Genomic DNA, 27,982 nt, shown 5'->3' on the forward strand with positions numbered 1-27,982 from the left:
TTACTTTGCATGTTACCTATTTCGAATTGCAAAAAGTTGCATCTATGCATGGATTCAAGAGGGTAACTATTGGGCCATTGCTCTGTGCAGAGTGAATGGTGTTGACATCACAATGTCACAAACATCATTGCGCAGAGTAGTGCCATGGAGCACACAGCAGAGCAACATGCCAAATGGTAGATTTCTTATTTGCCTTTGCCTACATAAAGTGGGGCACTAAGAGTATTAACACAGTTATAAATAACAATGGAGATTATTATTATTATTTGAAGTTCCCCTTTACCTTCTAATCTCCAGTGAGGTTTTGGTAATCTAATCGTATTTAAAATCTAATCAATAAACAAAACACACCAAAATATAATTTAATCATTACATTACTTTGCTTTGCTATGCCATCTTCTTCCGCTCATCCGGGGCCGGGTCGCGGGGGCAGCAGTCTAAGCAGGGATGCCCAGACTTCCCTCTCCCCAGACACTTCCTCCAGCTCTTCCGGGGGGACACCGAGGCGTTCCCAGGCCAGCCGGGAGACATAGTCCCTCCAGCGTGTCCTAGGTCTTCCCCGGGGTCTCCTCCCGGTGGGACGGGACCGGAACACCTTCCCAGGAAGGCGTTCCGGAGGCATCCGAAAAAGATGCCCAAGCCACCTCAGCTGACCCCTCTCGATGTGGAGGAGCAGCGGCTCTACTCTGAGCTCCTCCCGGGTGACCGAGCTTCTCACCCTATCTCTAAGGGATCGCCCAGCCACCCTGCGGAGAAAGCTCATTTCGGCCGCCTGTATCCGGGATCTTGTCCTTTCGGTCATGACCCAAAGCTCATGACCATAGGTGAGAGTAGGAACGTAGATTGACCGGTAAATTGAGAGCTTCGCCTTGCGGCTCAGCTCTTTCTTCACCACGACAGACCGATACATCAACCACATTACTGCAGAAGCTGCACCGATCCGTCTGTCAATCTCCCGTTCCTTCCTTCCCTCACTCGTGAACAGGACCCCTAGATACTTAAACTCCTCCACTTGAGGCAGGCACTCTCCACCAACCTGAAGTGGGCAAGCCACCCTTTTCCGACTGAGGACCATGGCCTCGGATTTGGAGGTACTGATTTTCATCCCCACCGCTTCACACTCGGCTGCAAACCGTCCAAGTTCATGCTGAAGGTCCTGGCTTGAAGGGGCCAACACGACAACATATTCCGCAAAGAGCAGAGACGAAATCGTGTGGTCCCCAAACCTGACACCCTCCGGCCCCTGGCTGCGCCTAGAAATTCTGTCCATAAAAATTACGAACAGAACCGGTGACAAAGGGCAGCCCTGCCGGAGTCCAACATGCACAGGGAACAAGTCTGACTTACTGCCGGCAATGCGGACCAAGCTCCTGCTTCGGTCGTACAGGGACCTGACAGCCCTTAGCAAGGGACCCAGGACCCCATATTCCCGAAGCACCCTCCACAGGATGCCGCAAGGGACACAGTCGAATGCCTTCTCCAAATCCACAAAACACATGTGGATTTGTTGGGCAAACTCCCATGAACCCTCCATCACCCTGTAGAGGGTATAGAGCTGGTCCAGTGTTCCACGGCCTAACAAAAATCATTGACTCCAATCACTCCATGGCTGGTTCCTTTCTTTGGAAAACAATAACAGCATAAAAGGGTCACATAAAACAATTATTCTCGCAAATAAATAAAAATCATGATATTTCACATATGTATTGTTGTGTGAAGGCTGAAAAGCCCTAGTAGAAAAGCATTTATGAGATACAGAATTTGGAACATCTGAGAAGGGAATCGAACTGGGGTCAATATTTTGAAGGACCAGGATGTTCCCACTACACCACAGGGCTGGCTGACAAACAGAAAAATCTCACCGGGTTGTGATCTATAATAACCGAAATAGCACACAGGCATATTTTGAAAATCCACCAGAAACATTTACAATAATATACATTTTAAAGACAATGGTCCAGTCGTCCTTTACACCAATTGTCATCCAAATCCATTCAGCTGTTTCGGAGGAAATGTAGTTTAAGTGCATTTTTATCAACGTCAAAATTGTGAGAAACATCGGTTATGTTTATAGCGCCCCCAAGCGGTATTTCTGTATGGGATTTTCCTGTTCATTTCTAGCAGACACATTTACGAATTTGATTTGTTTCGTAGCTGTTTCATGTTCTATTTGGGTTTAATGGACGTCTAAAGTCATAGACACGCCCAGCTCAATTTCATTAGCTGATTTCGGCCATATTGTTTGAGATATCAACTTTCCTTATATATTTTTGAAAGATAATGGTTCAAAGGTCCTTCACATCAAACGGCATGCAAATCCGTTCAGCGGTCTCGGAGGAGATGTCGTTAACGTGTTTTTCACCAAATTCAAAATGGAGGAAAATCCAAGGGGCGAATTTGAAAGACTCCAGCAACTTTTTTGGTCAGCATGAGAAGGGGCATATCTGGAACTTGGTTGCATGTCTCTACGACATTCGGTTCATGAAATCTGAGCTTCACTTTTTCCATTTTCGACTGAGTGCTACAGCGCCACCATGAGGAGTATGGGTACCATGATGGCCAAGGTCCGAAGGACTGAGTGCTACAGCGCCACCATGAGGAGCATGATACAATCATGCAAAGTTTGGAGCCAGAGGGGACCGAGCTATGGACTTCTGAAAATGGCCCTTGAGAATAATAATAATAAAATGTACAAACATAAAAGGGTTCCAGCAACTTCGTTGCTTGGCCCCTTAATAATAATAATAAAAGGTACTTGGTCCCCTAATAATAAAACCAACAAAAACAATAGGGGACCGTACCTACGGTACTTGGTCCCCTAATAATAATAAAACATACAAACATAAAAGGGTTCCAGCAACTTCGTTGCTTGGCTCCCTAATAATAAAACGTACAAACATAAAAGGGTTCCAGCAACTTCGTTCCTTGGCCCCCTAATAATAATAAAACGTACAAAAATAAAAGGGTTTCAGCAACTTCGTTGCTTAGCCCCCTAAACAAGAATAAATAAAATCCTAAACAATCGTACAGGATGTGGCTCTTGGACACTGTCAGCCCGAACAATCCTCCATCCCTTTTCCCTCCCCCCAAACGTTAAAGATCCAACAGTGGGCGCGACTGATCCTTCTGCATGGAGCATGTCTCTCACAAGCATACTTTCTGTTCACTAAGGTCACTCCACTCCAAAACAGCCCGTCAATATACTAATATAAATGGCGACTCAATTAGTAAGCTGTCTCCACACACATAACCAAATGATTTAACTGACATATATGAGCGTAGCGTAAATTAAGCAATCTAGAAAAGTCTGAAATCTAAAGGATCGTAGAGTGTGTTGCCTAAGAGTAGGCTAACCTGCATTTTTGTTATTATGTAGACAAGGAAATAAAAGTTGTTCACACAGTTCACAGCAATGTCTCCTTGTCCCCTGATTCGCTGGCTTCAATACGTTTCTCCACTTACTCCAGTTGCGGGTGACGATGCATTTAGCTGGATTTCTGAATCTGAACTCGATGTTAAGTGACTGTAGGTGTTTCCATTGAACTGCTTCCATTGTTTTCACCTCCAAGGAGAAATACAGAAACAACATAACTTTGTGCTGTTGGTACATAACTGTTTTCATCTTTCTGGCCACCCCCATTACTCTTTGCACTCAAGGATATCTCTTGTTTCGTTGCATTGCTAGGAAATTTACCAAATCTATGTGCTTGTTAAATTATAACTGGACTTGGTAGTGATGCTCCAAGCACATCAGATAGTCACTCTTCCAAGAATTGAACAGCACCGTTTTGTGCATACCAATTAAAACTATCTTTTTACATTGCTAATTCGGTGCTCAGCCTCGGAAAGTCTGCCTCCAAATTCATGAATTTCTGTCTTAATGTCTTGGATAGCGGATAATACTCCGTCAAATTTCAAGGTAAAAAATAATTTCTGGTCTGAGATGGCTTTCATCACCTTGTTTTCTTTGTTAGCCATAGCACCTAGCATAAAGTTAACTTAATCAGATGTCTCCCTTTTTATCAGGATTATTTTTCAAAATCTTCTTTCGGTTAGCCATTTATGTGGTTCTATTCAACTTTAACTTTGGTTGATCCAGCCTGTTCTTCAAGTATTTTAACAGCCAAAAACAGGATTTGGACTGTTTGTTGTGAGAGCTCCTTCTAATGTGCCATACTCGCTGGCCGCCATGTTGATTCCCCTCAGCTGGTGCCCTTTTAAAAAAAAAAAGTCCCTGCCCCTCAGACAGCCTGAGTCCCCCACTGTTTTTGGCATATCTAGTATTTGTAGAATTCTCTCTTCAAACTCAAAAGTGGCACCTTTTTTTTGTAACCTCTTCCAGCTTCGCTGGCTGGAGGAGGGGCCTGGCTAGCACGTAGTGGGGCCTGGCGTTTTGGCAGTAGGGCCTGGCTGGCTGGATGAGGGGGCTGGCTGGAAGAGGGCCTGGCTGGCTGGCAGGCAGGCAGGCAGGCAGGCAAGCTAGAATAGCTACTCTCTGCCTAATGCCAGTGGTCTCCCTGCATTCAATGAATGGTGCTATAAATGTCATAACAGCCATGTACATCCATGGTCGGATGGTGGAGGAGCCAGCCCCACTTCTGTGCCTTTCCTTCTACTTATTTTTCTCTTTATTATGTGTCCCTCAACCCCTTCCATTTCTTCCTGAACCGTTCCTCTAGTAAGATTTTTTTTTTAAGAACAGTAAGTATTTTTTTAAATATTTGATTATATCTGTTGAGGTAACAACACTGAAGAAATGACACTTTGCTACAATGTAAAGTAGTGAGTGTACAGCTTGTATAACAGTATAAATCCCCTTAAAATAACACAACACACAGCCATTAATGTCTAAACCGCTGGCAGCAAAAGTGAGTACACCCCTAGGTGAAAATGTCCAAATTGGGCCCAAAGTGTCAATACTTTGTGTGGCAACAAAATATTGGGCATGGAGTTCACCAGAGATTGGGCATGGAGTTCATCAGGGATTCACAGGTTGCCACTGGAGTCCTCTTCCACTCCTCCATGATGAAATCACGGAGCTGGTGGATGTTAGAGACCTTGCGCTCCTCCACCTTCTGTTTGAGGATGCCCCACAGATGCTCAATAGGGTTTAGGTCAGGAGACATGCTTGGCCAGTCCATCACCTTTACCCTCAGCTTCTTTAGCAAGACAGTGGTCGTCTTGTAGGTGTGTTTGGGGTTGTTATCATGTTGGAATACTGCCCTGCGGCCCAATTTCCGAAGGGAGGGGATCATGCTCTGCTTCAGTATGTCACAGTACATGTTGGCATTCATGGTTCCCTCAATGAACTGTACCTCCCCTATGCCGGCAGCACTCATTCAGCCCCAGACCATGACACCCCCACCACCATGCTTGACTGTAGGCAAGACACACTTGTCTTTGTACTCCTCACCTGGTTTCCGCCACACACGCTTGACCCCATCTGAACCAGTTTATCTTTGTCTCATCAGACCACAGGATATGGTTCCAGTAATCCATGTCTTTAGTCTGCTTGTTTTCAGCAAACTATTTGCAGGCTTTCTTGTGCATCATCTATAGAAGAGGCTTCCTTCTGGGACAACAGCCATGCAGACCAATTTGATGCATTGCGCGGCGTATGGTCTGAACACTGACAGGCTGACCCCCCACCCCTTCAACCTCTGCAGCAATGCTGGCAGCACTCATACGTCTATTTCCCAAAGACAATCTCTGGATATGACGCTGAGCATGTGCACTCAACTTCTTTGGTCGACCATGGCGAGGCCTGTTCTGAGTGGAACCTGTTGTGTTAAACCGCTGTATGGTCTTGGCCACCATGCTGCAGATCAGTTTCAGGGTCTTGGCAGTTTTCTTATTGCCTAGGCCATATTTATGGAGAGCAACAATTCTTTTTTTTCAGATCCTCAGAGAGTTCTTTGCCATGAGGTGCCATGTTGAACTTCCAGTAACCAGTATGTATCACAACGATGAACGAGTGGGGACCCAAATGCGGACACAGAGGCAGAGGAGGGCGGTCCAAAGTATTTATTGAACAACCAGGCAGGGGGCAGGCTCGTAGTGGTGGACAGGCAGGGTTCGTTATCGGACGATCAGATGGTCGAAGGTACAGGAGTGGGCAGGCAGGCTCGTGGTGGGGGACAGGCAGTGTTTGTTGTTGGGCGGTCAGATGGTCGAAGGTACAGGAGAGGGCAGGCAGGCTCGTGGTGGGGGACAGGCAGTGTTCGTTGTCGGGCGTTCGGATGGTCGAAGGTACAGGAGAGGGCAGGCAGGCTCGTAATTCGAAAGACAGGCAAGGGTCGTAACCGGGGAATGGAAGGACAGGTAGACTGGATGATGCACACATAGAACGCTGGAAACAACTGTACGGGACAAGACGATCTGGCAACTGCCAAACAGAGAACAGGGTTTAAATACACAGGGCTAATAGGGAACCGGGAACACCTGGTGAGGGGCGGGGACAAAACAACAGGTGAAACACATCAGGGTGTGACAGTAAGTTCTCCTTCTCCACTATAAATCGTTGTTGATATAAGGAATGCATTTTCTGAATTTTCCCAGTCTACTCCCTTTTTAAACTTTAGGAGGACATGAGGTCTTGGTCCACACCTACAGTGCCTAGCTTTTTGCAATGAGTATAGGTAATGTTGGCGAGCCCAGCTATCAACCCTGGCTTTGATCTCAATCAGAAAATAACTTATTTCTGATTTAAAATCAAAAGACAATCTTCATGAACCTGCCATTATCCATTTCATAATGTACAACAGGGAATGGACTTTGTTTTTAAATGATAATCATAACACTGAGTGGATTTTTTGGTTTCAACTACAGCTTGCTTTTTGTTGATATCTTGTTCATATCATTTAGATTAGAATGTGCAAAATATAATTTCAACTTTTGATGACTGGTTGTGTGGTAAAAACTAATTTTATTACGTTGCAATTGGACGTACTGGGTTTATGACATTTCTTGTTGTGATGCTTTTTTTTTATTGCTGCATGCTGGACATCGAATACAGCGCAACTTTGTTTTTCTCTGACAGCATATACTGGCCGTGGTCTTGAAACAATGTGAGTAGTTGTGAGCTTGAATTTATTCTGCCTCTTTTGGCAAATGTTTCTTTGAAATGACACAACCCTATTTTTGTCTAACGTGGTTCCTGCTATCAATATTTGCAACCGTTGTGTACATTTGCTGCTTCTGTGAGCCACAGCCGAGGCGTGGCTAAGGTAGGGTGTCCAGACATCCTGGTTTGCCCGGGATTGTCCTGGTTTCAAGCTTGGTATCCCGGGTCCCGACAAATATCTGCAACATACTAAAATGTCCCAGTTTCCGACATTCACTACCAAGTTGTCCCGGTTTTCACCACAATAGAAAAAATATAATAATAATAATAATAGGCTAAATAATAATGCTGTAATGTTTCCACATACAAGTCGGAGCCAAACAAACAACTGCATAGAACTGCGTAGTGTGAGGGAATTTTCTATAAACTACATATATAATCAATTGTATGAATATATCAATATGCATGCATAACCACACGTTTTAGGGAATATATTAACGAAAGATCCAACAACACTATGAGTTCTTAGATGAGGCAGCCCACGCACACACACACACACAGACAGAAAGGCCTCAGAAAACATGGCCTTGAGATTGGGGCCATTGGTCTTGACGCTCCACAGGGGTTTACCAGCAGAACAGCATCCTGTGTCCAGATATTCATGGCCCTGAAATGTATGGCTTTTTGAGTTCAATGAAAGTGTGACCCCAACCATGAGATCTTCAAGTTAAGTTAAGGACACTCAGGAAGTGATGAGGGGCAAGAGATAAACCCTGCCTTAAAGGGGACTTCCAAAGGTGATGATCATATGGCGTGATGTTTGATCATATGGCGTGATGTTTGAAGATTTTATTATAAAAGCCATGGTCCGGTACTTAGAATTTGGGTGTATCTGCAGAAGGGCTTTAATGTCTGCCATTGTTCTATGATTTTCATTAAAGTCTATTGGATTCACAAGTTCCTGAGTTGAAGTGCTATTTGTCATTGTGGACTTGGTTTTCCACGACAGTAGCAAAGCAACAATTCTCATCAAAGCTCAAAGCACCCCCACTCCACCAACCACAAGCACACATGATGACCAACATGCCTGCATAAGCGTAAACGTGCATTAACGCGCGTTTACACAAGGGATCCGGTTTGCGGGGTTCAAAATGTGGTCACCCTAGGCTAAGGACCTTTTGACTCTGTCATCAAAGAATTGCTTCTCCTACATAGGTCTGCAAAAGAAAGGTCTCAAGTCGTACTGTGTATACACAGGCATCTGAGTTCTCTATCTACAGTATATATATAACGTTCAATCTTTTTCTGCTACTGTGATCCTATCCAATTGTCACAGTTCGCCACTGTAAAAGCGTGAACACAATGCAATTTGTGAGGGACAACTGGTTGGTATTAGAGAAAATGTTAACAACTTTTTCTCCACACTGCACTTCTGTTATCTGTAAACTAGCTTGGGTTATTAAGATACACTAGGCCAGTTTTTGCTGTTGACGTGATGATGATGATGATTTTCTCTTTCCTTCTTGCAAAGGATTGACATTATTCTGTGACATGCAACGGTTCTTTGGTACAATTTATAGTACAGAATTTTTTCAAACTGTGAAACTTCTTTTCCATCTGGTACCTATTTCAAATCGAACATGACTTGGTCTGTACTGAGTCGCCATAGAGAAGCAGATCATGTCCTTGGTGAAATTAAAGTGTTCCATGTGCTCCTCAGTCCTTCCTGGGACTTTATCTATGCCAGGTTTAAGCAACCTAGCCTTAACAAGAGACAGTCTAACCCTTAGTGCACACTGTCCACTCGCTAGTGCTACAAAGAGGCACGCTCCCATTCATTTCCATCAAGAGCCTGCGAATCACGGCGGCAGTGGGCGGAGCTAATATCAAAGACAAAATTTCCCAGCGACAGTTGAGACATGTTTAACTTCATACTAAATTCCAGCGAGCGGACAGTGACTGAGTTTGGCGACTGCCAGTGGCAGGGCAAATGTTCTCTGATTCTTGAAGTCCCTTCTAAATTCTACTCACTAGCTAAAAACTCACTTGCAAGCTAAAAAAACTGGACGAGAAACTTATAAATGCAGTGTCCAATTTCCACATTATTTATGATGCTTCTCTGGCTTCATACAGTGATACAATTGTAAAAATTGATGTATGGAAGGTTTCAGAGATTGTTGGGATACATGCATAGCATAAAACGAAGTTAATTGCTATTTGAACATAGACAAATCATTGACTTGGCATCGTTGTAATATATTTTTAGTAGTGGAGACATGCAAATACTAAATACTTGTTTCTTCTATACTGGTTGACTGGTTGTTGCTGGCATAAATTAGGAAGATATGACCCACCCGAGAGGGCAGTGTGCACATTAGGGAAGGCTCAGCGACAGCTCGCCAAAGATTGAGCCATTCGAAAGTAAACTACCTATTTCTTTCAAATGGGGCATGATCTTGCATTTAAAGGAGATATTAGTGCCAAGATATGCATGGAACCAGAACTTTGAAAGACTTCAAATTGGGCATTGAAAAAAAGCAGATTCGAAAGCACTGGGGTTAGCAAATTCACAGAGGACAAAAATGTTAAGTAAATGCATACCTTATAACATACTTTAAATAATATAGTTTTAAATAATGTTTCCAAAATTTTATGAAATGCTGAAGTTGACTTCTAAACAACTACAAATACACAATCAGTTTGTTCAATAAAAAAAAGAAAATCTGGAGACTGAAACCAGTCCTCAATGTGCCCTCTTATGACAGTAAGTGTTTTTTTCAGGAGGTTTGGAAGCCTTATTGAACACATTGGATTCATTATTTAGAAATGACAACACTATATATACAGTGTTTATCAAAAGTATTCACCCCCTTTAGATGTTACTGGGTTAAATGAAATCAACATGGATTTAATTTGTTTTTGCCATTGATCAACAGAAAAAGTCCATAAGGTCAGTCACATAGAAGTCACATAATTATTTGAACAGAGTCCACATTTGTGCAGTTAACTGCCTGAAGACGGCAACCAATCTTCTTGACCTGTATTTCAGCCGTCTTCTGATGTTTTATGTTGTATATAAACATCCCCATACCTGATGCTGCTACCATCATGTTTTACGGTAGGAATGGAGCTCTCAGGATGATCTGCGTTGTTAGGCATGCGCCAGACATAGCACTTAGCATTGCACACTGGCTACCACTGAGCTGTGGAAAATTAATTCCTTTAGAGTTTACATATGCCACTTTATGGGCTCCCTGACTTCTTCCCTTCACACTCTTATACTCAGTTTTTGAGGATGGCCTGTTAAAGACATTCACAGTTAAGCAATATTCTCTCACTTTCTTAATAACGGTCTGTGCTTTGGGGGATATTGAATGACTTGGAAATGTTTTTATATCCCACTCCTGGTTGGTGCTCCTAAATAACCTCATTTCAGATTGGCGTTGAATGTTCCTTTGTCTTCGTTATCTCGTCTTTTTTAGGAATTGTACTAACCAACTGTGGGAGCTCCTTGAAAGTAGTAGTGTATTTAACCTGTAATCATGTGAAACACCATAAGCAGATTTAAGTAGATTACCTGCAGTGCCTATAAAACTTGTAATAATCTTGTAATAATTAACAATGTAGAGGTGACTTTGTCCTCATTCATGCTTGGTCATGCCTCAGTTTGGATCTACTTATAATATAAAAACGACAACGTCTCAGAATGGCGGGTGGAATAGAAAAGCTCAGCCTGAAGCGAGAAATGGGCCTTATTGGTGCTATCTCATTCATTGCCGGGACCATGATGGGATCAGGAATTTTTATGTCCCCTCAGTCTGTGCTGATCAATATAGGAAGCCCAGGAGGCAGTCTGGTGATCTGGGCAGCCTGTGGCGTACTGGTTACATTGGGTTCCCTCTGCTATGCTGAACTGGGAACTGTCATTCCTGAATCTGGTGGAGAGTACATTTATTTTCTGAGGATATTTGGCCAAGTAATTGCCTTCATGTTTGCTTTCAGTTGTCTCTTTGTGATGATACCTACCAGTGTGTCTGGGATAGCATTGAGCTTTGCTGAATATGCAGTGACACCTTTCTACCTTGACTGCACCCCTCCAGATCTGGTGGTCAAGTGTGTGGCTGCAGCAGGTATTATGGTGTTAGCCACTGTACACAGCATGAATGTACGTCTGGCCATATTCATCCAAGTATTTTGTATGTGCTTCAAGCTGGTGGCCTTGACAGTAATCATTGTTGGAGGTTTGGTACTGCTGTTCAACGGGAACAGTAATCATTTTGAGGATTCCTTTAAGGGAAGCAATGTGGAAATCAGTTCCATTGGGATTTCTCTATATCAGGGTCTGTGGTCCTACGATGGCTGGAACACTTTGAATTATCTCACAGAAGAACTAAAATACCCTGAGGTAAGGAACAATTTATCAGTATTGTCTGGTGCCACAAGTCTGTATGCTTTATAGACTATTGTCTTCTTCTGTTCTACTGAGGTTACATGTCAGTGGGGAGGCCTGGTGAAAAAACTGCAAAAAACAAATAAACATTTAGAATTAAAGTGAACAGATCAATATACTATGCATCTTGAGAACAGAGTATTAACTACTGTACATACTTTGCACCCACCATTAAGTATTCAAAGGGTATTTGTGTTTTGGGTTCTTTTTTGGACAGGTTATTCTGTTTCTTGAATCAATATGCGGTCTGGCCATGACAAAAAAAACAAATTGGCTTCAACTTGTAAATAGGCTAGTTTTTCCCAGTGCTGTGTCACTGTTAGCAGTGATATGGTCCTCTCAGTCTGTGCTGTCATACATTGAAATTCCATTGGCAACACTGAACTTAGTGCAAGGAGCTCCTGATTGATTGTGTTGTAGGTGCCAAACATTGTTACCTAGGTTGCTTGGTTGTAAGCTACAGCAGGATATAATCTCAGCTGTGGCTAGGAATAACAAGAAAATAATACATATTTTTAATATAGTTTAGCAAAACGTTTCAGTACACTTGCTATTCCCACCTTACCTATGCCCAAGGCTATACATACCTACTGCCAGTGGTGGACTTTTGTTTGCCACTGAAAGGAGTAAATCACATGTTCAAACAAGAAACAGGTGAGTACAGTTCTTGCATTATGGCTGCAATACAAAAAAATGTATGTAACATATCAATATACAGGTGCTGGTCATAAAATTTGAATATCATCAAAAAGTTGATTTATTTCAGTAATTCCATTCAAAAAGTGAAACTTGTATAATGTATACATTCATTCCACACAGACTGATACATTTCGAGTGTTAATTTCTTTTAATTTCGATGATTATAACTGACAACTAATGAAAACCCCAAATTCAGTATCTCAGAACATTTGAATGTTGTGAAAAGGTTCAATATTGAAGACACCTGGTGCCACACTCTAATCAGCTAATTAACCCAAAACACCTGCAAAGGCCTTTAAATGGTGTCTCAGTCTATTTCTGTAGGCAACACAATCATGGGGAAGACTGCTGACTTGACAGCTGTCCAAAAGACGACCATTGACACCTTGCACTAGGAGGGCAAGACACAAAAGGTCATTGCTAAAGAGGCTGGCTGTTCACAGAGCTCTGTGCCCAAGCACATTAATAGAGAGGCGAAGGGAAGGAAAAGATGTGGTAGAAAAAAGTGTACAAGCAATAGGGATAACCGCACCCTGGAGAGGATTGTGAAACAAAACCCATTCAAAAATGTGGGGGACATTCACAAAGAGTGGACTGCAGCTGGAGTCCAGTGTAAAGTTTCCACAGTCAGTGATGGTTTGGGGTGCCCTGACATCTGCTGGTGTTGTTCCACTGTGTTTTCTGAGGTCCAAGGTCAACGCAGCCGTCTACCAGGAAGCACTTCATGCTTCCTGCTGCTGACCAACTTTATGGAGATGCAGATTTCATTTTCCAACAGGACTTGGGACCTGCACACAGTGCCCAAGCTACCAGTACATGGTTAAAGGACCATGGTAACCCTATAGAAAATGGGGGTATTGTGAAGAGGAAGATGCGACCCAACAATGCAGAAGAGCTGAAGGCCTATCAGAGCAACCTGGGCTTTCATAACACCTGAGCAGTGCCACAGACTGATCGACTCCATGCCACACCGCATTGCTGCAGTAATTCAGGCAAAAGGTGTCCCAACTAAGTATTGAGTGCTGTACATGCTCATACTTTTCATGTTCATACTTTTCAGTTGGTCTTAAGTAATATTCTAATTTTCAGAGATACTGAATTTGGGATTTTCATCACAATTAAAAGAAATAAACATTTGAAATATATCAGCCTGTGTGTAATGAATGAATATGATATACAAGGTTCACTTTTTGAATGGAATTACTGAAATAAATCAACTTTTTTATGATATTCTAATTTTATGACCAGCACCTGTATGCGGCAAGATACAATATATTTTTCAAAACTCTGCCAATAATCTATTGATTTAGGTACTACCTTGCATTATGGTGAGAAGACAGTCCAGCTTCCACTTTAAGTGTAATTTTCTTGATTGTGCTGTCCTAATTACATAGTGGTCCTGGTTCTCTAATTCTTTGTTCCTTGTTCCCTAACTGCCAACTGAGTCAGTGGGGAGGCACTGCTGGCCTTCTCTACTAACTAAGATGTGTAATAAAGTGCTTTTATCGAGGTAAGATGTCTCACGACATGAATGCCTACTCTCCATTACTATATTGAAAAAAAAGCACCAATAAAGTTAACGGAAAACTGTTGCAAAAAAAAAGAGTAAGTGCCAGTATTACACTCCAGACAGCTCCTGCTCAAGCACTAACTATGGATGGTTCTCAGATTCTAAGCAAAAAATATATATTGGCGAGAAAAAAAATCATAAAGCATTTTAAATAAAGCACACAACACTTTGGCCCTAATGGGCGGACCTCCAATTGTTTAGTTGCAATGCTGGGCACACGTCCGCTAGGCACCATAATTAAAGAATCAGGAAGGAAACAAATCACCTGGCATTGCAGCAATATCACTTAGCTTTGCAGAATGTGGAACGTTTCTTCCAAGACTGTTCTTCTCCTCAGCTAATAGTGAAGTGTACTGCTGTTTCAGCCATGACTTTAGTCATTGCCAACATCTTGAAAATACGTTTAATTTTGAGATTTCAGGTGGCAAGATTATTTGCCCTGATGGTAATAGTAATCAAGGAAGAGTGATAATTGCACAAGGGAATGTTGCTGTACAACAAAGGTTTCCATGGTACAAACTTCGGCATGAGTTCCAAAATGTTTTTTTTTACCAAGGCCTCTGGTCCCTTACTGGATGGTGTAATTTGAACTGTGACAGAATAGTTTAAATGACCTGAGGTTAAAATGCACTGTAAATCTTTCCCAACATGATCTTTATGAAAATATAATACACTTCTCCATCTTGCAACAGGTAAATCTGCCAAGGGCAGTTATGATTTCCATCCCCATGGTAACCCTGCTGTATCTACTGGTCAATGTGAGCTACCTGGTTGCCTTGACGCCAAAGGAACTGATGTCATCAAGTGCAGTGGCTGTCACCTGGGGGTGAGAAAGCTTGATTACGTTCACATGCCTCTATGTAATTTGGTTCAAAGTCCAAGATAAGAGAAATGGTTTGCTGTTGGGGCTTGACATCTAGACCTAAAGAACGCTTTTCCCTTGTCAAAGTGAGCAATGAGTTGTCGCCCACTTAAGACTTAATCTTGTAATAATTAACAATGTATAAGTGAATTTGTCCTCTTTCACAAACTTTAGTTGTTTGGGAGAACAAGAATTTAGGAATAATAACTGGCCTTGTATCTGGGAGGTTCTGGTTTGTACTAGTAAGATTGCTTTGCTGTTCTCTGCACTAACAATTACGAATATAAAGATGTAGGTCAGCGTGCCAAAAGGGTCAATACTGGGGCCCTTTCTGTTCAGTCAGTACATTAATGCCTTCTGTCTTTATTGGGTCTGAAGTTCAAATGTATGCAGATGATACAGTGATGTATGTGCATGCAAAGAACAAACAACAAGCTGCACAAGAACTCACTACTGTGATGGTCCAGGTTACAAAGTGGCTCAATGATTCATGTTTGCATCTCAGTGTGATAAAACCAGTCTGTCTACCTGGAGAACCCATGGCACCAGGATGCATTATGGGAAGGAGTTAAGCTGGTGGAGTCAGTGTGATGCTTTGGGCAATGTTCTGCTGGGAAACCTTGGGTCCTGCCATTCATGTCGATGTTACTTTCACACGTACCATCTACCTAAACATTGTTGCAGACCATGTGCACTCTTTCATGGCAATGGTATTCCCTGATGGCATTGGCCTCTTTCAGCAGGATAATGCGTCCTGCCACAAAGCAGAAATGGTTCAGGAATGATTTGAGGAACACAACAACAAGTTCAAGGTGTTGACTTGGCCTCCAAATTCCCCATATCTCAATCTAATCAAGCATCTGTGGGATGTGCTGGACAAACAAGTCCGATCCATGGAGGCCCCACCTCACAACTTACAGGACTTAAAGGATCTGCTGCTAACGTCTTCGTGCCAGATACCACAGCACACCTTCAGAGGTCTAGTGGAGTCCATGCCTCAACGGGTCAGGGCTGTTTTGGCAGCAAAAGGGGAACCTACACAGTATTAGGTCATAATGTTATGACTGATCGGTGTACAGTGGGGACAGCAAGTATTTGATACAACATTTTGCAGGTTTTCCTACTTACAAAGCATGTAGAGTTCTGTAATTTTTATCATAGGTACACGTCAACTGTGAGAGACGTGTCAATCTATGTTCCTACTCTCACCTATGGTCATGAGCTTTGGGTCATGACCGAAAGGACAAGATCCCGGATACAGGCGGCCGAAATGAGCTTTCTCCGCAGGGTGGCTGGGCGATCCCTTAGAGATAGGGTGAGAAGCTCGGTCACCCGGGGGAGGAGCTCAAAATAGAGCCGCTGCTCCTCCACATCGAGAGGGGTCAGCTGAGGTGGCTTGGGCATCTGTTTCGGATGCCTCCGGAACGCCTTCCTGGGAAGGTGTTCCGGTCCCGTCCCACCGGGAGGAGACCCCGGGGAAGACCTAGGACACGCTGGAGGGACTATGTCTCCCGGCTGTCCTGGGAACACCTTGGTGTCCCCCCGGAAGAGCTGGAGGAAGTGTCTGGGGAGAGGGAAGTCTGGGCATCCCTGCTTAGACTGCTGCCCCCGCGACACGGCCCTGGATAAGCGGAAGATGATGGTATGGTATGGTACGGTACTTATAGACGAATGGGTGGAGATAAGAATCTGCATGGTCATACCACAAAAACAACACATGTTCCTTATCCATCGTACCCCCTGTTGTGTATCTTCCTCTATCCTGTCCTAAGACCCTTTGTTCTGCATCTACCTCCATCCTGCTGATAGATATTGAGCACAAAAGTAATTGAATTAAGCTTGTCACAATGTCTGAGAGTACTAACTATCTCTGTATGGAGGACACTAGGTAGGAAATGTGATGTCCCATTACTGATGGGTCCCAAACACCCTGTCCTGTTAGGAACTGTGTATGTGACTGTCATAGGACTCTCTGAATAGACCCTTGGGTCATAGGTTGGCCATACAAGGTTATTTTGTAGGATAAACAATTTCTTATAATAGTCTGTGTAATGGTTGGCTATGAACACTGACCACCTCCTATGTGTCCTGGTATAAATGACTGTGTTTAAGTTGTAAGCATTTGGAGAGAACAATGAAAGAACTATGGAAGGTTATCATCGTAAACCTCATGCTGAATAAAGGCTCTCCCCTGACTTCCGGTTGCATTCATTTTGTTCATGGATCACAAATGGACAGAATCTAACACTGCTAAAGATTCACGTTTACCTCAGCACCTTATACTTCCTTTACCACAGCACAACCGACATTCCTTTTCTTATTTAAACATGGGGACTCAATACATTAATCAATAAGAATGCATCAGTTCAAGACATTCACATAACAATCCATCCTCTTGATACCAAATCAACCCTTGGTATTAATCCCAGTTTATGCATTAGGGTGTAGAATGCAACAAAACAGTACTCTTTAACAACATGACCCTGTTGATATCATTACCCTTATACTTAGAGAACGGAACATATCTAAAATGTCTGGATCCTCATTTACATGCTTCTAGACCATTACCTTCGCTGTAACTCCAAGACCACACATTTTCATTGTATAGAACTATAACATAGTACAGCAAAACCTTTTATGTTAAAATCACTGGTCACAGGAAGTAATTCAAGTGACACATATATTGAAAGTATGCGGATATGTAGCATTGACACGTGGGTGTGTAAACACCTATCACTGAATACATCCTTTAATCTGTTACTGGTACAAAGTATTTTCATGCCAATTGCTCAATTTACTGAAAAGTCCTCTCATGGTTCCAATTAGATGTACTTCCAAAGTCATCACAAATGTTCTGCTCCTCCAAACATCAGACAGTCAGTTATGAACCATTTCTTGGCAGACCGGTGTAACAGAACGTGAAAGACAGATGTATATTCCAAGGTGTTGTCCTTCATAGTTCAAATGCAGGTTATGATGACACAGCTCTAGTTGTCTCCATTCTAGCTGCTTTATCAGCCAAGTCAGAAGAATCTGTGTGTTCTCCTTTGTGAATGCCAAGATGTTCAGTTTTATCTAAGGGCTCTATAGCTGCCGGCCGGGTCGGAAGTGATGGTAACTAGCATCAGAAAGCTCACTTTTCCCTCAGTGACTTCAATTCACAGGTCCTTTAAACACCGAAGCCCTCCTGTAGCGTGTGTCATCGTCCCCAGGTTCCTCTCTCAGCTAACTGGACCGCAGATGAAATGTACATGTACCTGGTAGGGATCCAACCAGCATGGCATGATGTTGTTCAGTTGTCCAGAACCGGAGGTTTCCTTCGCCCCCATCCTCTCGGTTGGAGGTTGCCTTCTCCATCTCATGGCAGAATCATCAGGACTAGAATTAGTCCAGCTGTCAGGAACCAGGCATTACTGTAGACATGCGGCACCCCAGGGTAGAGTCCGCTCGTAGCTGTCAGACAGTCTGTGTGTGTGTGTGATCCATCTTATCTTAGCCCAACTCACAGTTGTCCTTTAATCTTTTAAAGGACAACTGTTTCAAATATTCCTTACCGACCCCCCAGCATGAGTTTTTTTGCACGTGACTTCAGTACTCTCCAGCATTTGAACTCACGCCAGCATTTGAACAGTCACCTTGCTAGGTAAGGAACACTACATGCATTGCATTGCAAGCTTCTCTCGTTGACTCAAATTCTAAGAGCTGCAAAAGTTGGTTGATTTATAACTGTAGCTAGCTAGAAAACGTCAGCTAACCACTAGCAAACATCAGCTGCCTGCTAGCTAACAAATCGTGACCAGTAATTCAGTGCAGTGAAAATGAATAAACTATATAAAATGCATACAACGGGTAACGTAACTTCTAGAAAGTTTTTGCAATGATTTTGATCGGTAGTAGTCGTTAATATAATTCGTTTTTGTGTATTAGTGTTGGCTGTCTGTTGGTACGTAAGTAACACTTCTTGTCCCGATTTGAATGCTTTCTACCTGGTTAATATCCTAGTATGGTCTTGAAACAGTTACAATCAGGAAATAAAGTTATAAACACTGTTTGAGCTAAATGTGAGTAAATAACAGCGCGGTCTGACCAGCCATTGTTACGTTACTTGTAGCTAGGCATGCTAATGATGCGTTCTAAACATGACGTTCTAATCACACCGGTGTGATCATACGCGCCAAAGGGTTAAGCCAAACTCAGTTTCTCTGGGTCCAAACAGTCTTATTGCTGAATCGCTTCCAAGTGTCCTGTACCTGTCAGTGAATTCTCCTTGAGAAAATTTGTTGCAACTGCACCGTACACTATCACAAATATGTCCATTACATTAGCTTGTTGCATCTTGCTGATGCATTAGAAACCAGTCCTACCAAACACTCAAACCTATATTTCCAATGACTTTCTGCTTCCTTTGTCTAAATATATTAGACAGTTGTAAACAGTAACAGTATAGTTAAAACATTTAACATTGCTGGTGCTTCTGTTCTGCTATAATGGCCAAATAACTATTCCACTCTTTTCTATAGTTGGTTTAACAACCAACAAATAACAAAACAACACAAAGAACAGAAGAACACAATTTTCCATTTCCAATTACTGTTCCAATTACTCATCAGTTAAGATTGTTTGCTTACGTTGAAGTATCACTCTCAAAGAGTCGTTCATGAACAATTGTCAGTTCACCTAACCAGATCTCAGTTGGTATATAATTACATCTGATTGTGTTGTCTCAGAACTACAATCAAATTCACCATAGTTTCACATAAATGATCAAATACCTTATTGCAAATCAAAACATTTCACACCATCTGGAAGCTCAAATGACGTAACTGTTATCTAACCTTTAATTACTCCACCAAATGTTGCATAGTGTCAGTTTCTTCTTCATTTTTATCCTGTCATAAATCATGCCCCCCCCCCCCCCCTTTATGCCCTATCTCCCCAGAGCTCACCCTGGAGTGGGGGATGGTTTACTAACCTAAGGATAACGGACCCTAGTCTTGAAGAATGGTCCCCTTATTAATTAGGGACAAATCAATCAATCAAATGTATTAATAAAGCCCTTTTTACAACAGCAGTTGTCACAAAGTGCTTTACAGAGACACCCGGCCTTAAACCCCAAGGAGCAAACAACAGTAGTGTTGAATTTTAGTGGCTAGGAAAAACTCTCTTAAAATGCTGAATTTTAGGAAGAAACCTAGAGAGGACCCAGGCTCAGAGGGGTGACCAGTCCTCTTCTGGCTGTGCCGGGTGAGATATTAAGAGTCCAATTGGAATAATTAATACATTTATCTGGGCTAAATCCAGAGTCTATTTGATTTTAGACTAGGTCAAAAGTATGACCAGGTGGACAAGGACACGGACAGCAATGGGCCCCCCAAACCAGGTACTCCGCAGGTGTGGACCAGGACCTCATGTCCTCCTAAAGTTTAAAACTGGAGGAGACTGAGAAAACCTTTTTGTCTCATCATTCACACCTTAAAAAAACATCTGTTACCCATTAACTTTCCAATGATTGCCTACTAGGACAGAAATTAAGTATATAGGTATACATGTCTATAAAAAATAATGAACAGTCATTGAATAAGTAAATAAACATCGAATTGACACTTCCGGTTCCTTCAAGTCAAAACCAGAATAATGAACACGAAGAATTCAATGTAGCCGAATTACGACTGTGCCACACGGTTGCTTGTGTGAAGGAATTAAAACCCATAAAACCCATAAACAAAGTTGTCTCACCCACTGAAACTCCCAAATTAGCATATAAAAATGTGCATTCCCACAGGCAATGGCCAAACAAAGTTGTGACAAAACAAACAGACATCAAGATTGTTCTAGTTATTAACAATGGGGGACGACTGTAGGTCTTTACCCTCACTACAAGTAGGTTTCAAAACCATACATTTCGACATGAATCTATTGAAAGGAAAAAACATGGAGCTTGCTCTGAACGTTTGATTAGCACAAAACTGAACATACATGTTGGGCAAATTACCACAGGTGAGAACAGGCAGAACACTCAAATGGAACCCTTAGTGCTCATACTTTGATTTGAGAGGAAATGTTGGTAAAGGCCAACCCAGGGGGTCTGCCCCCCTTCCTGGATCCAAGGAAAGTTTCCACACAAAAACGTGACATGGTTTACAGACTGTCTGTAGTAAAAAACGTCATGCTTTCCACTGAGCCGATATCCCACCTTAACTGAAAGTTCAGAGTTATTGCTCTACCCATCTAATATCATTGCTGTTTGCAAAAAAATCGCTTATCTTATCAACACAGCAACAGTAGGGGGAAAAACTCTCAAGAAAGGCCAAGTTAACAGAGAACAGATGCATGAAGTCACTAAAATCAAGGAACAATCAGGGAGTGATACCCAGGATACTCCAACCTAGAAATCTCGAAATACAATCACATCAATCTACCCCATATGTCAGTTTACCAGGCTAGAATTTAAATGCCAGTAACGAGCATCAGGCGTAGGTCTGAAAATACAAGTATTATCCCATTTATCATTGTAAATACAAAAAAGCAAAACTACATGACTTAACTAAACCCAATTGAACATTTAAAATAGGACGTCTAATTTTATGCTATTTGGGGAATAAACGGGCTTTGGCTCTGTTGCCCTCTGTTGCAGGCCATGATTATATTGGATGCAAATCCAGTCGACATGGGAAACAGCATTTTCCTCAACGTTAAAGACTAACACCATGTTCTGCATTCTACTCCATACAAGGAGAGAGAAACACAATATTTTAAACAATAATAATGAAACCACAAGATCATATTTCACCAAATTAGAGAAGCATCATTGTACCAATTTCCAATCTATCCCTAAATATAGGACATTATTCTGGTATACAATCCTAAGTTATCAGGCGAACACCTCCACGTGTGCCAGCCACCAGCACAACACTAGAAGGCAAATTGAAATTTCGCAGATTCGGCACTATGGAAAAAGCCGAAAGAGTGGGCCTCGCCAAAGAATCACATTAACGACGCAATGAATGCGTTCACCCAAGTGTACACCAAACAAAGCAAAACCTTGCAATAACAAAACTTCCAAGTTAACAACAACCTCAGTAAACGAAATCAAATATTCCACCAAGGAATACACAATGCAGCCAATTGGATCCCTCGTGCACAGGGAGTACCAAAATGGACAAATGCATTTACTATGTGTCGACCACAACCAGTTATTTACAAATGCCCGGGATTCGGCCCACAATCTCATATAGAACAAGCACAATCGGCGCATGCGCATTTACAACTTCATTAACTCTACTATTCGCCAATCACAAGCTGACCAACAACTTTGGCATTTTACAGGAGCAATCCCTACTCCATCCTACAGTCTCATAAATTGTTGGACAAATTGGTGGACAAAATCTGCGAGGTCCTCCGAGCACAGCAGTTGTTTATACCCCACCACATAGATGAACAACAGATATAGCCCCTAAGCCATCAGTGCCCTTTCTACGTGGTTGGAAATCAACCTGAGGTCTGCTCACCGGACCGCATCTCCCCTACCTATAATACAGGTTGCACGAGGAGACATAGGGGCACAATTCCCCTACTGTCGAAAAGCAAACAAGACATCTTTCTCGCATTTCGCACAGACAGTTGCACAGAAACCAATTCCACTAACAGAGAGCTGCTTAAAATCCTTCACGAATCGCCCCACAATAGGTTAAGAGCATGGGAGTGATACCCGTGCTTTTAGGACACGGAACAACAACAGCCTTTTATTCACTACAGTTACTATAACTGAAATCCCTTAAAAATAACTTCTAGTTACCATACTTTCTCAAATCCATCAGTCGTGACATACCGAAACCAACCACCTAGTTTACTAAATCGTAAGAAAAGGTATAAATCCTGTTTAATCTAAATTCATCAGAGAAGAAAACAGGGCTGTGTTAAGGAATGATCTCACCAGTCGATGCTCTCTGATCCGTCTCCTCTGACCGTCAGCACCCCTCCCTCAGGCGGTTCAACGTTCCTGCGTGTTCCCTTGGATTGCCCGCGGCGAGGCCAAAGAGCCAGACGGAACTGTCTCGTTTCTTGCGGGAACACAACATCTAAACAGCGGTAGCTTCATAAATTTAAACGTAGTGGTTAGCATAGTCTCTTCCTCAACCCCGGGTCTGTAGTCTTCTTTGGTCTCAGTCGCTGCAAACACTGGAGATTACGGATCTGGTGCGTACTACTCCCCCCTTATGGACCTTTTCTTGACCCGCGTAGACAAGCTCAACACTTCCAAAGTGGAGCAAAATGGCCTAACCAAGGACGAGCTCCCAAAGTGTGATTGCAATTTCATCGATCAAAACTCTTAAAGGAGGAAGTACAGAGACAAAATTCTCTTGGCATAATTAAGTTTATTTGCAAATAGAGAGACACGTCAAATGCTTACAAACATAATCATCCGAGGAGTCTCTAAAGCATTTGGAAATACATTCAATACTTATAGAGGAATGGGTGGAGATAAGAATCTGCATGGTCATACCACAAAAACAACACGTTCCTTATCCATCGTTGTGTATCTTCCTCTATCCTGTCCTAAGACCCATTGTTCTACATTTACCCCCATCCTGCTAAAGACTCACGTTTACCTCAGCACCTCATACTTCCTTTACCACAGCACAACCAACATTCCTTTTCTTATCTAAACATGGGGACTCAATACATGAATCAATAAGAATGCATCAGTTCAAGACATTTCCATAACAACCTTCACAACAAACCTGAAGACATGGCTAAAGGCCAATGAGACTTATGAACATAATACCTAGCTGTGTATTGCTGCTTTCCCTGTCGCCAGTAGTTTGAGAGGTGTGTAAACACTGCTTTTTTTGTGTATGTTGATGCTTGTTGTGCTATTGCTCTGTCTGCATGCTACGTGTTGCTCATCCAATGTTGCTCAGCATGTGCTCACTGCTTGTCTGTATTGTTATTGTAATTGTTTATAATAACCTGCCCAGGGACTGTGGTTGAAAATTTGCCGACTGACTAAAACCGCCACTTTTACTGAAATGTTGATTAATGTGCACTTTCCCTGTAAAAATAACAAGAAACAAGGCAAGCCTAGTTCAGCCGGCTCTCAACAGATAGTGTTGCCCTCTCGAGATTCAAACCTGGTCGCCCACATTAAAGGCTGTGTCGTTAACCACTACACCACGGAGCTAAACATTTGCCTGGTGTAAGTATAGCCTCTTGTGTCTATCCAGAACAAATCCTCTTATGCCATTGGCCATTTTAACAGTTAATTGGTCATTGGCAAATTACATTGATACAGTTAAACTGACTAACGTTTCTTACTAAGTTTACCTCCACAAATAGCGTCTGTGTATGGCGTTTGCCACTGGCCATTTTAACAGCGTATTAGCCAGTAATAAGCTTTACCGGTATCTACCAACTTACTGGAATAGTCATAAGAATCGAGTAATCTCGAGTCTGCCAAAGCTATTTCATTTCATGGCATAACAACCAAATTTTTTCTTTCATTCATGAATGACATTGATACAATAATTATCCAAAAAGGTGACGATAACTAACTTTTTCATCAAGTGAAAAGACGAGAGAATCGTGGAATCTACCAGAAATAATGAATACATTTTGTTGCTCTCAATATATTCTAACTTTGGTCTTCCACTTGAGAGGCACTGTCTTTAACCACTACGCCACAGCTTTACACGTTTCAGCAGTCGCTAGACACCATTGAGGATTGTGTTAAACTGACTAACGTTTCTTATTACGTTTACCTCCACCTTAGCATCTATGAACTGTATGGCTTTTGCCACTGGCCGTTTTAACAGCTTATTAGCCAGTAATAGGCTTACTAGTATCTACTAACTTCCTAGGAATAATCATAAGAATTTAACAATTGCTAGCAAGACTGAAGATGAACTTTTCCCTGCCAGAAACAGTCGTAATATTACCGTATACAGTTTAAGTTAAGGCTTACTATAACATAAATACTGTATGTTGTAGCCAGCAAATTTGTTTGACTATCCTGACCCAAAATGCATGCATAGATGCGTACTTCGAAAATCCACCAGAAACAGTTGCGATATAACCGTAAACTGTTTTATTTCAGGCCTACAATAATGCAGATACTGAAGGTTGTAACCAGCAAAGTTTTCGTCTATATGGAATAATTCATAATGTGTACTTCACTTCACCTGCAAGAAGATACGAACTCAGGACATATAGTTTACAGCTCTTGTTGTCTAACCTCTACACTATTTAACAAGGTGTAGCCAGCCAGCCACTCACTCACTCACTCAGTAAGATACATTAGCTCTTCTTGGCCGGCTAACAAAAATAATTTTGTTGCCGTCAACAGGAATAAGGTGCTTGGGAGCTGGGGATGGGTGATGTCCATTGCAGCCGCTCTTTCCGCTTTTGGCTCCCTGAATGGGACATTCTTTAGTGGTGGTCGGGTGTGTTTTGTGGCAGCAAGAGAGGGACACTTGGTGAGACATTTTAACTTGAATTTTTATAAAGGAAACTCAAATTTCTGATGTAGGTATTGAGTTTTAATATTTTAGTTATGTGATTATTTGTATATCTTTGCATAGCCTGATATTCTCGCTATGGCCCATGTGAATCGACTGACCCCCTCTCCAGCCCTTATCTTCACCACGGCTATCTCACTCCTGGTTCTCATCCCTGGGGACTTCCAGAGCATTGTCAACTTCTTTAGGTAGTTCAAGCTATGACTTCACATTGCTCAAAACGTTTACGAATTTGATGTTTTATTTATCTTTATTTTATCTTCCATTGATATCGCCAGTTTTACTGCATGGTTCTTCCATGCAGTCACACTGTCTGGACTTCTTTACCTTAAGATCAAGAAACCTGAACTTCCTAGACCATATAAGGTGAGTCTCATAGGACACAGTCCAATGTAGCTTAATTGGTAGAGCTTGACACCTGCATCACCAAGGTTTTGGGTTTGATTCTCATGGGGGTCCAGTACAAAAAGTATGAAAATGTATGCATTCACTACTGTACATTATTTTAGAAGAACATGTTTGAGAATATCACATTTTGCTTAAGTCCTTTTGATCAAGACAGGATGCAAATCCATTTCCATAAATGTGTCATCTCTGTCCACAGCTCATGACAGTTCCACTGTTTCTGTTTATTCATCCAGGTTCCAGTTGTAATCCCCATCTTGGTCCTCTTGGCAGCCATTTTTCTTGTGCTGGCACCTGTCATTGACAACCCAGCAATAGAGTACCTCTATGTGACCTTATTCATCTTCAGCGGAGTGCTGGTTTATGTGCCATTCATCCACTATAAAATCTGCTCTGGACTATTGGAGAAATTCACTGCGTTTCTACAGATTTTCCTAGAGGTGGCCCCAGCAGACAAAACATTATGATCTATTTTACAGATTAAAATGCTCAAGATATCTAAGAATTAAAAGTTGATATACTCTGCATGTGGCTCACCTTCAGTGGTATAGACTGATTAGTGGGCTCTGGATATTAGTTGTTTGGGAGAAAAATAATTAAGGAATAATAACTGGCCTTGTATCTAGGAGGTTTTGGTTTGTACTAGTAAGATTGTTTTGCTCTTCTCTGTACTAACGATTAGGAATATAATGTCGTAGGTCATTGGTAGAATGTTTAGACAGAGTTTTTATACTCGGCTGTGACTTTTAGCTCAGTGTCAAGTGTTTTAATTGATTCACGTTGATCATGTGCAACATAACAATATGAATATGTTCAAAATACATCGTTTACTTGGATAAACACAAATATATGTGTATGTGACACACAAAAACATTTTGGTTTCTGGAAGGTATGCTCACAGTTTTCACACAGATTTCTCAATGCAAACATGCTGGGATTCTATTTGTTTTTCAACTTTTTTTGGATACAGCAATATTGTTAGCTCCAGTTATTTGGGCCATTAACACAAGAACCGCCAAATGCCTACGCCAATTAGGGTTTGAGTTTGTAATTTAAATAAAACTGCCATTTTGAAAGCTATACCCTCCTCCTTCCATTACTTTTCCTAAATAGGCATATATTACATTGCTCCGTTATCAGAATTATAAACTGACAAATGGAAAACTATTTAGAGACGATTTTCCTGCTTTTTAACCCTGTTTTCCTACTTAATCCGCCAACAGCCCACGGCACTTAGCGTTGGTACCCAAATGGTACCCAGGTGTTAATCATCCCTCACTGAATAAAATGACATCAATGGATGAATGCGCAATACCCCAGGTGAGTGATCAGAGCCTTGGTTGAATTTGAATGAACTTACAAATGAAATACAAGATTTCCATGACCATTCAAAAACTTAATAAAGCTATTATTGAAATGTAATACAAACGATATAGGCTACTTATCACACGTTACTGTTTTTCAATAGGAAATTAACCTTATTCAATAGGCTAATTCATCAAATGTAAATCTAAAATGTAAATCTACAAATGTATTATGCTAAATAATTATTCAAGAAACGAAATACCAAGGATATTGTTTACCAGCCACCAATTACCAATTCAACAGAGGAATTACATACTACTGTTTCATATTAGGAGAGAAGGAGAAACTAAATTGCACACAAATCCTATCATGTCTCTTTAAATTAAAATCAACTCGATTGCCACACTACACCCCTGGGAGAGACCCGCTAAGATGTGCCGTTCATATAGCCTATTCATTTTGGAACTTGTCTTTTTCAAATAACCCCTCTCGGTTATTCAATAACTTATTCATGTCACCTATAGACAGTTCATGTCACCTATAGATTGGCGGTGTAAATTTCATTTTGTACATTTGTAGGGCATAATAAACAAATGGAAATACTATTTCCTGTGTTCTTAGAAATATATATATTTTTTTCATATAAGACCTTCAATACAAAAACATTCTTGTATTTTTTCAAATTCATTAACCATTTCAAACAAACAAATTCTGTAATTCATTCTTTTTTTGACTATTCTATATAGTTTGATGATGACCCAGTAGATGAACTCTGGCTGGATGGTGATGCTGTGGAGGAGAATGCGTATGCTAATAGGGACGGTTCGTATGCTAATGACGTATAACGCTGCTTGTCTCTGGCTGTTAATGTTCGTCTGAAAGGCTTGGCGGTCCTACAGTAGTGCTAAAACAGGATATATGAAAAGCTAGCTAAATTAGCATTTTACTGTTATTTATTTAGTCACCCAATGTATACTTTGTAATTCTGTAAAAAATATTGACAGAGAGTGAGACTCAGTAACAGACCAAGTGTGATAAAGAGTGGAGCTATGTTTTTAGATACTGGTCTGTGCATGGAGCCAAGAGTGTTGCCACTGGTCCAAGGCCCTGTGAA

At 41.7% G+C, this 27,982-nt stretch overlaps 1 protein-coding gene across 1 annotated transcript; it reads left to right on the forward strand.

Annotated features, from left to right (window-relative positions):
• The first annotated feature begins 10,769 nt into the window (after positions 1-10,769).
• Positions 10,770-26,633, forward strand: LOC105010206 (b(0,+)-type amino acid transporter 1). Its single transcript, XM_029125535.1, has 6 exons — positions 10,770-11,468; positions 14,475-14,608; positions 24,987-25,116; positions 25,222-25,346; positions 25,437-25,524; positions 25,800-26,633. Exons 1-6 carry the CDS (start codon positions 10,770-10,772, stop codon positions 26,028-26,030), a joined length of 1,407 nt encoding a protein of 468 aa, XP_028981368.1. The 3' UTR covers positions 26,031-26,633.
• The last annotated feature ends 1,349 nt before the right edge of the window (positions 26,634-27,982 follow it).

Source organism: Esox lucius, chromosome 15 (assembly GCF_011004845.1).
Source record: "Esox lucius isolate fEsoLuc1 chromosome 15, fEsoLuc1.pri, whole genome shotgun sequence".
NCBI lineage: Eukaryota > Metazoa > Chordata > Actinopteri > Esociformes > Esocidae > Esox > Esox lucius.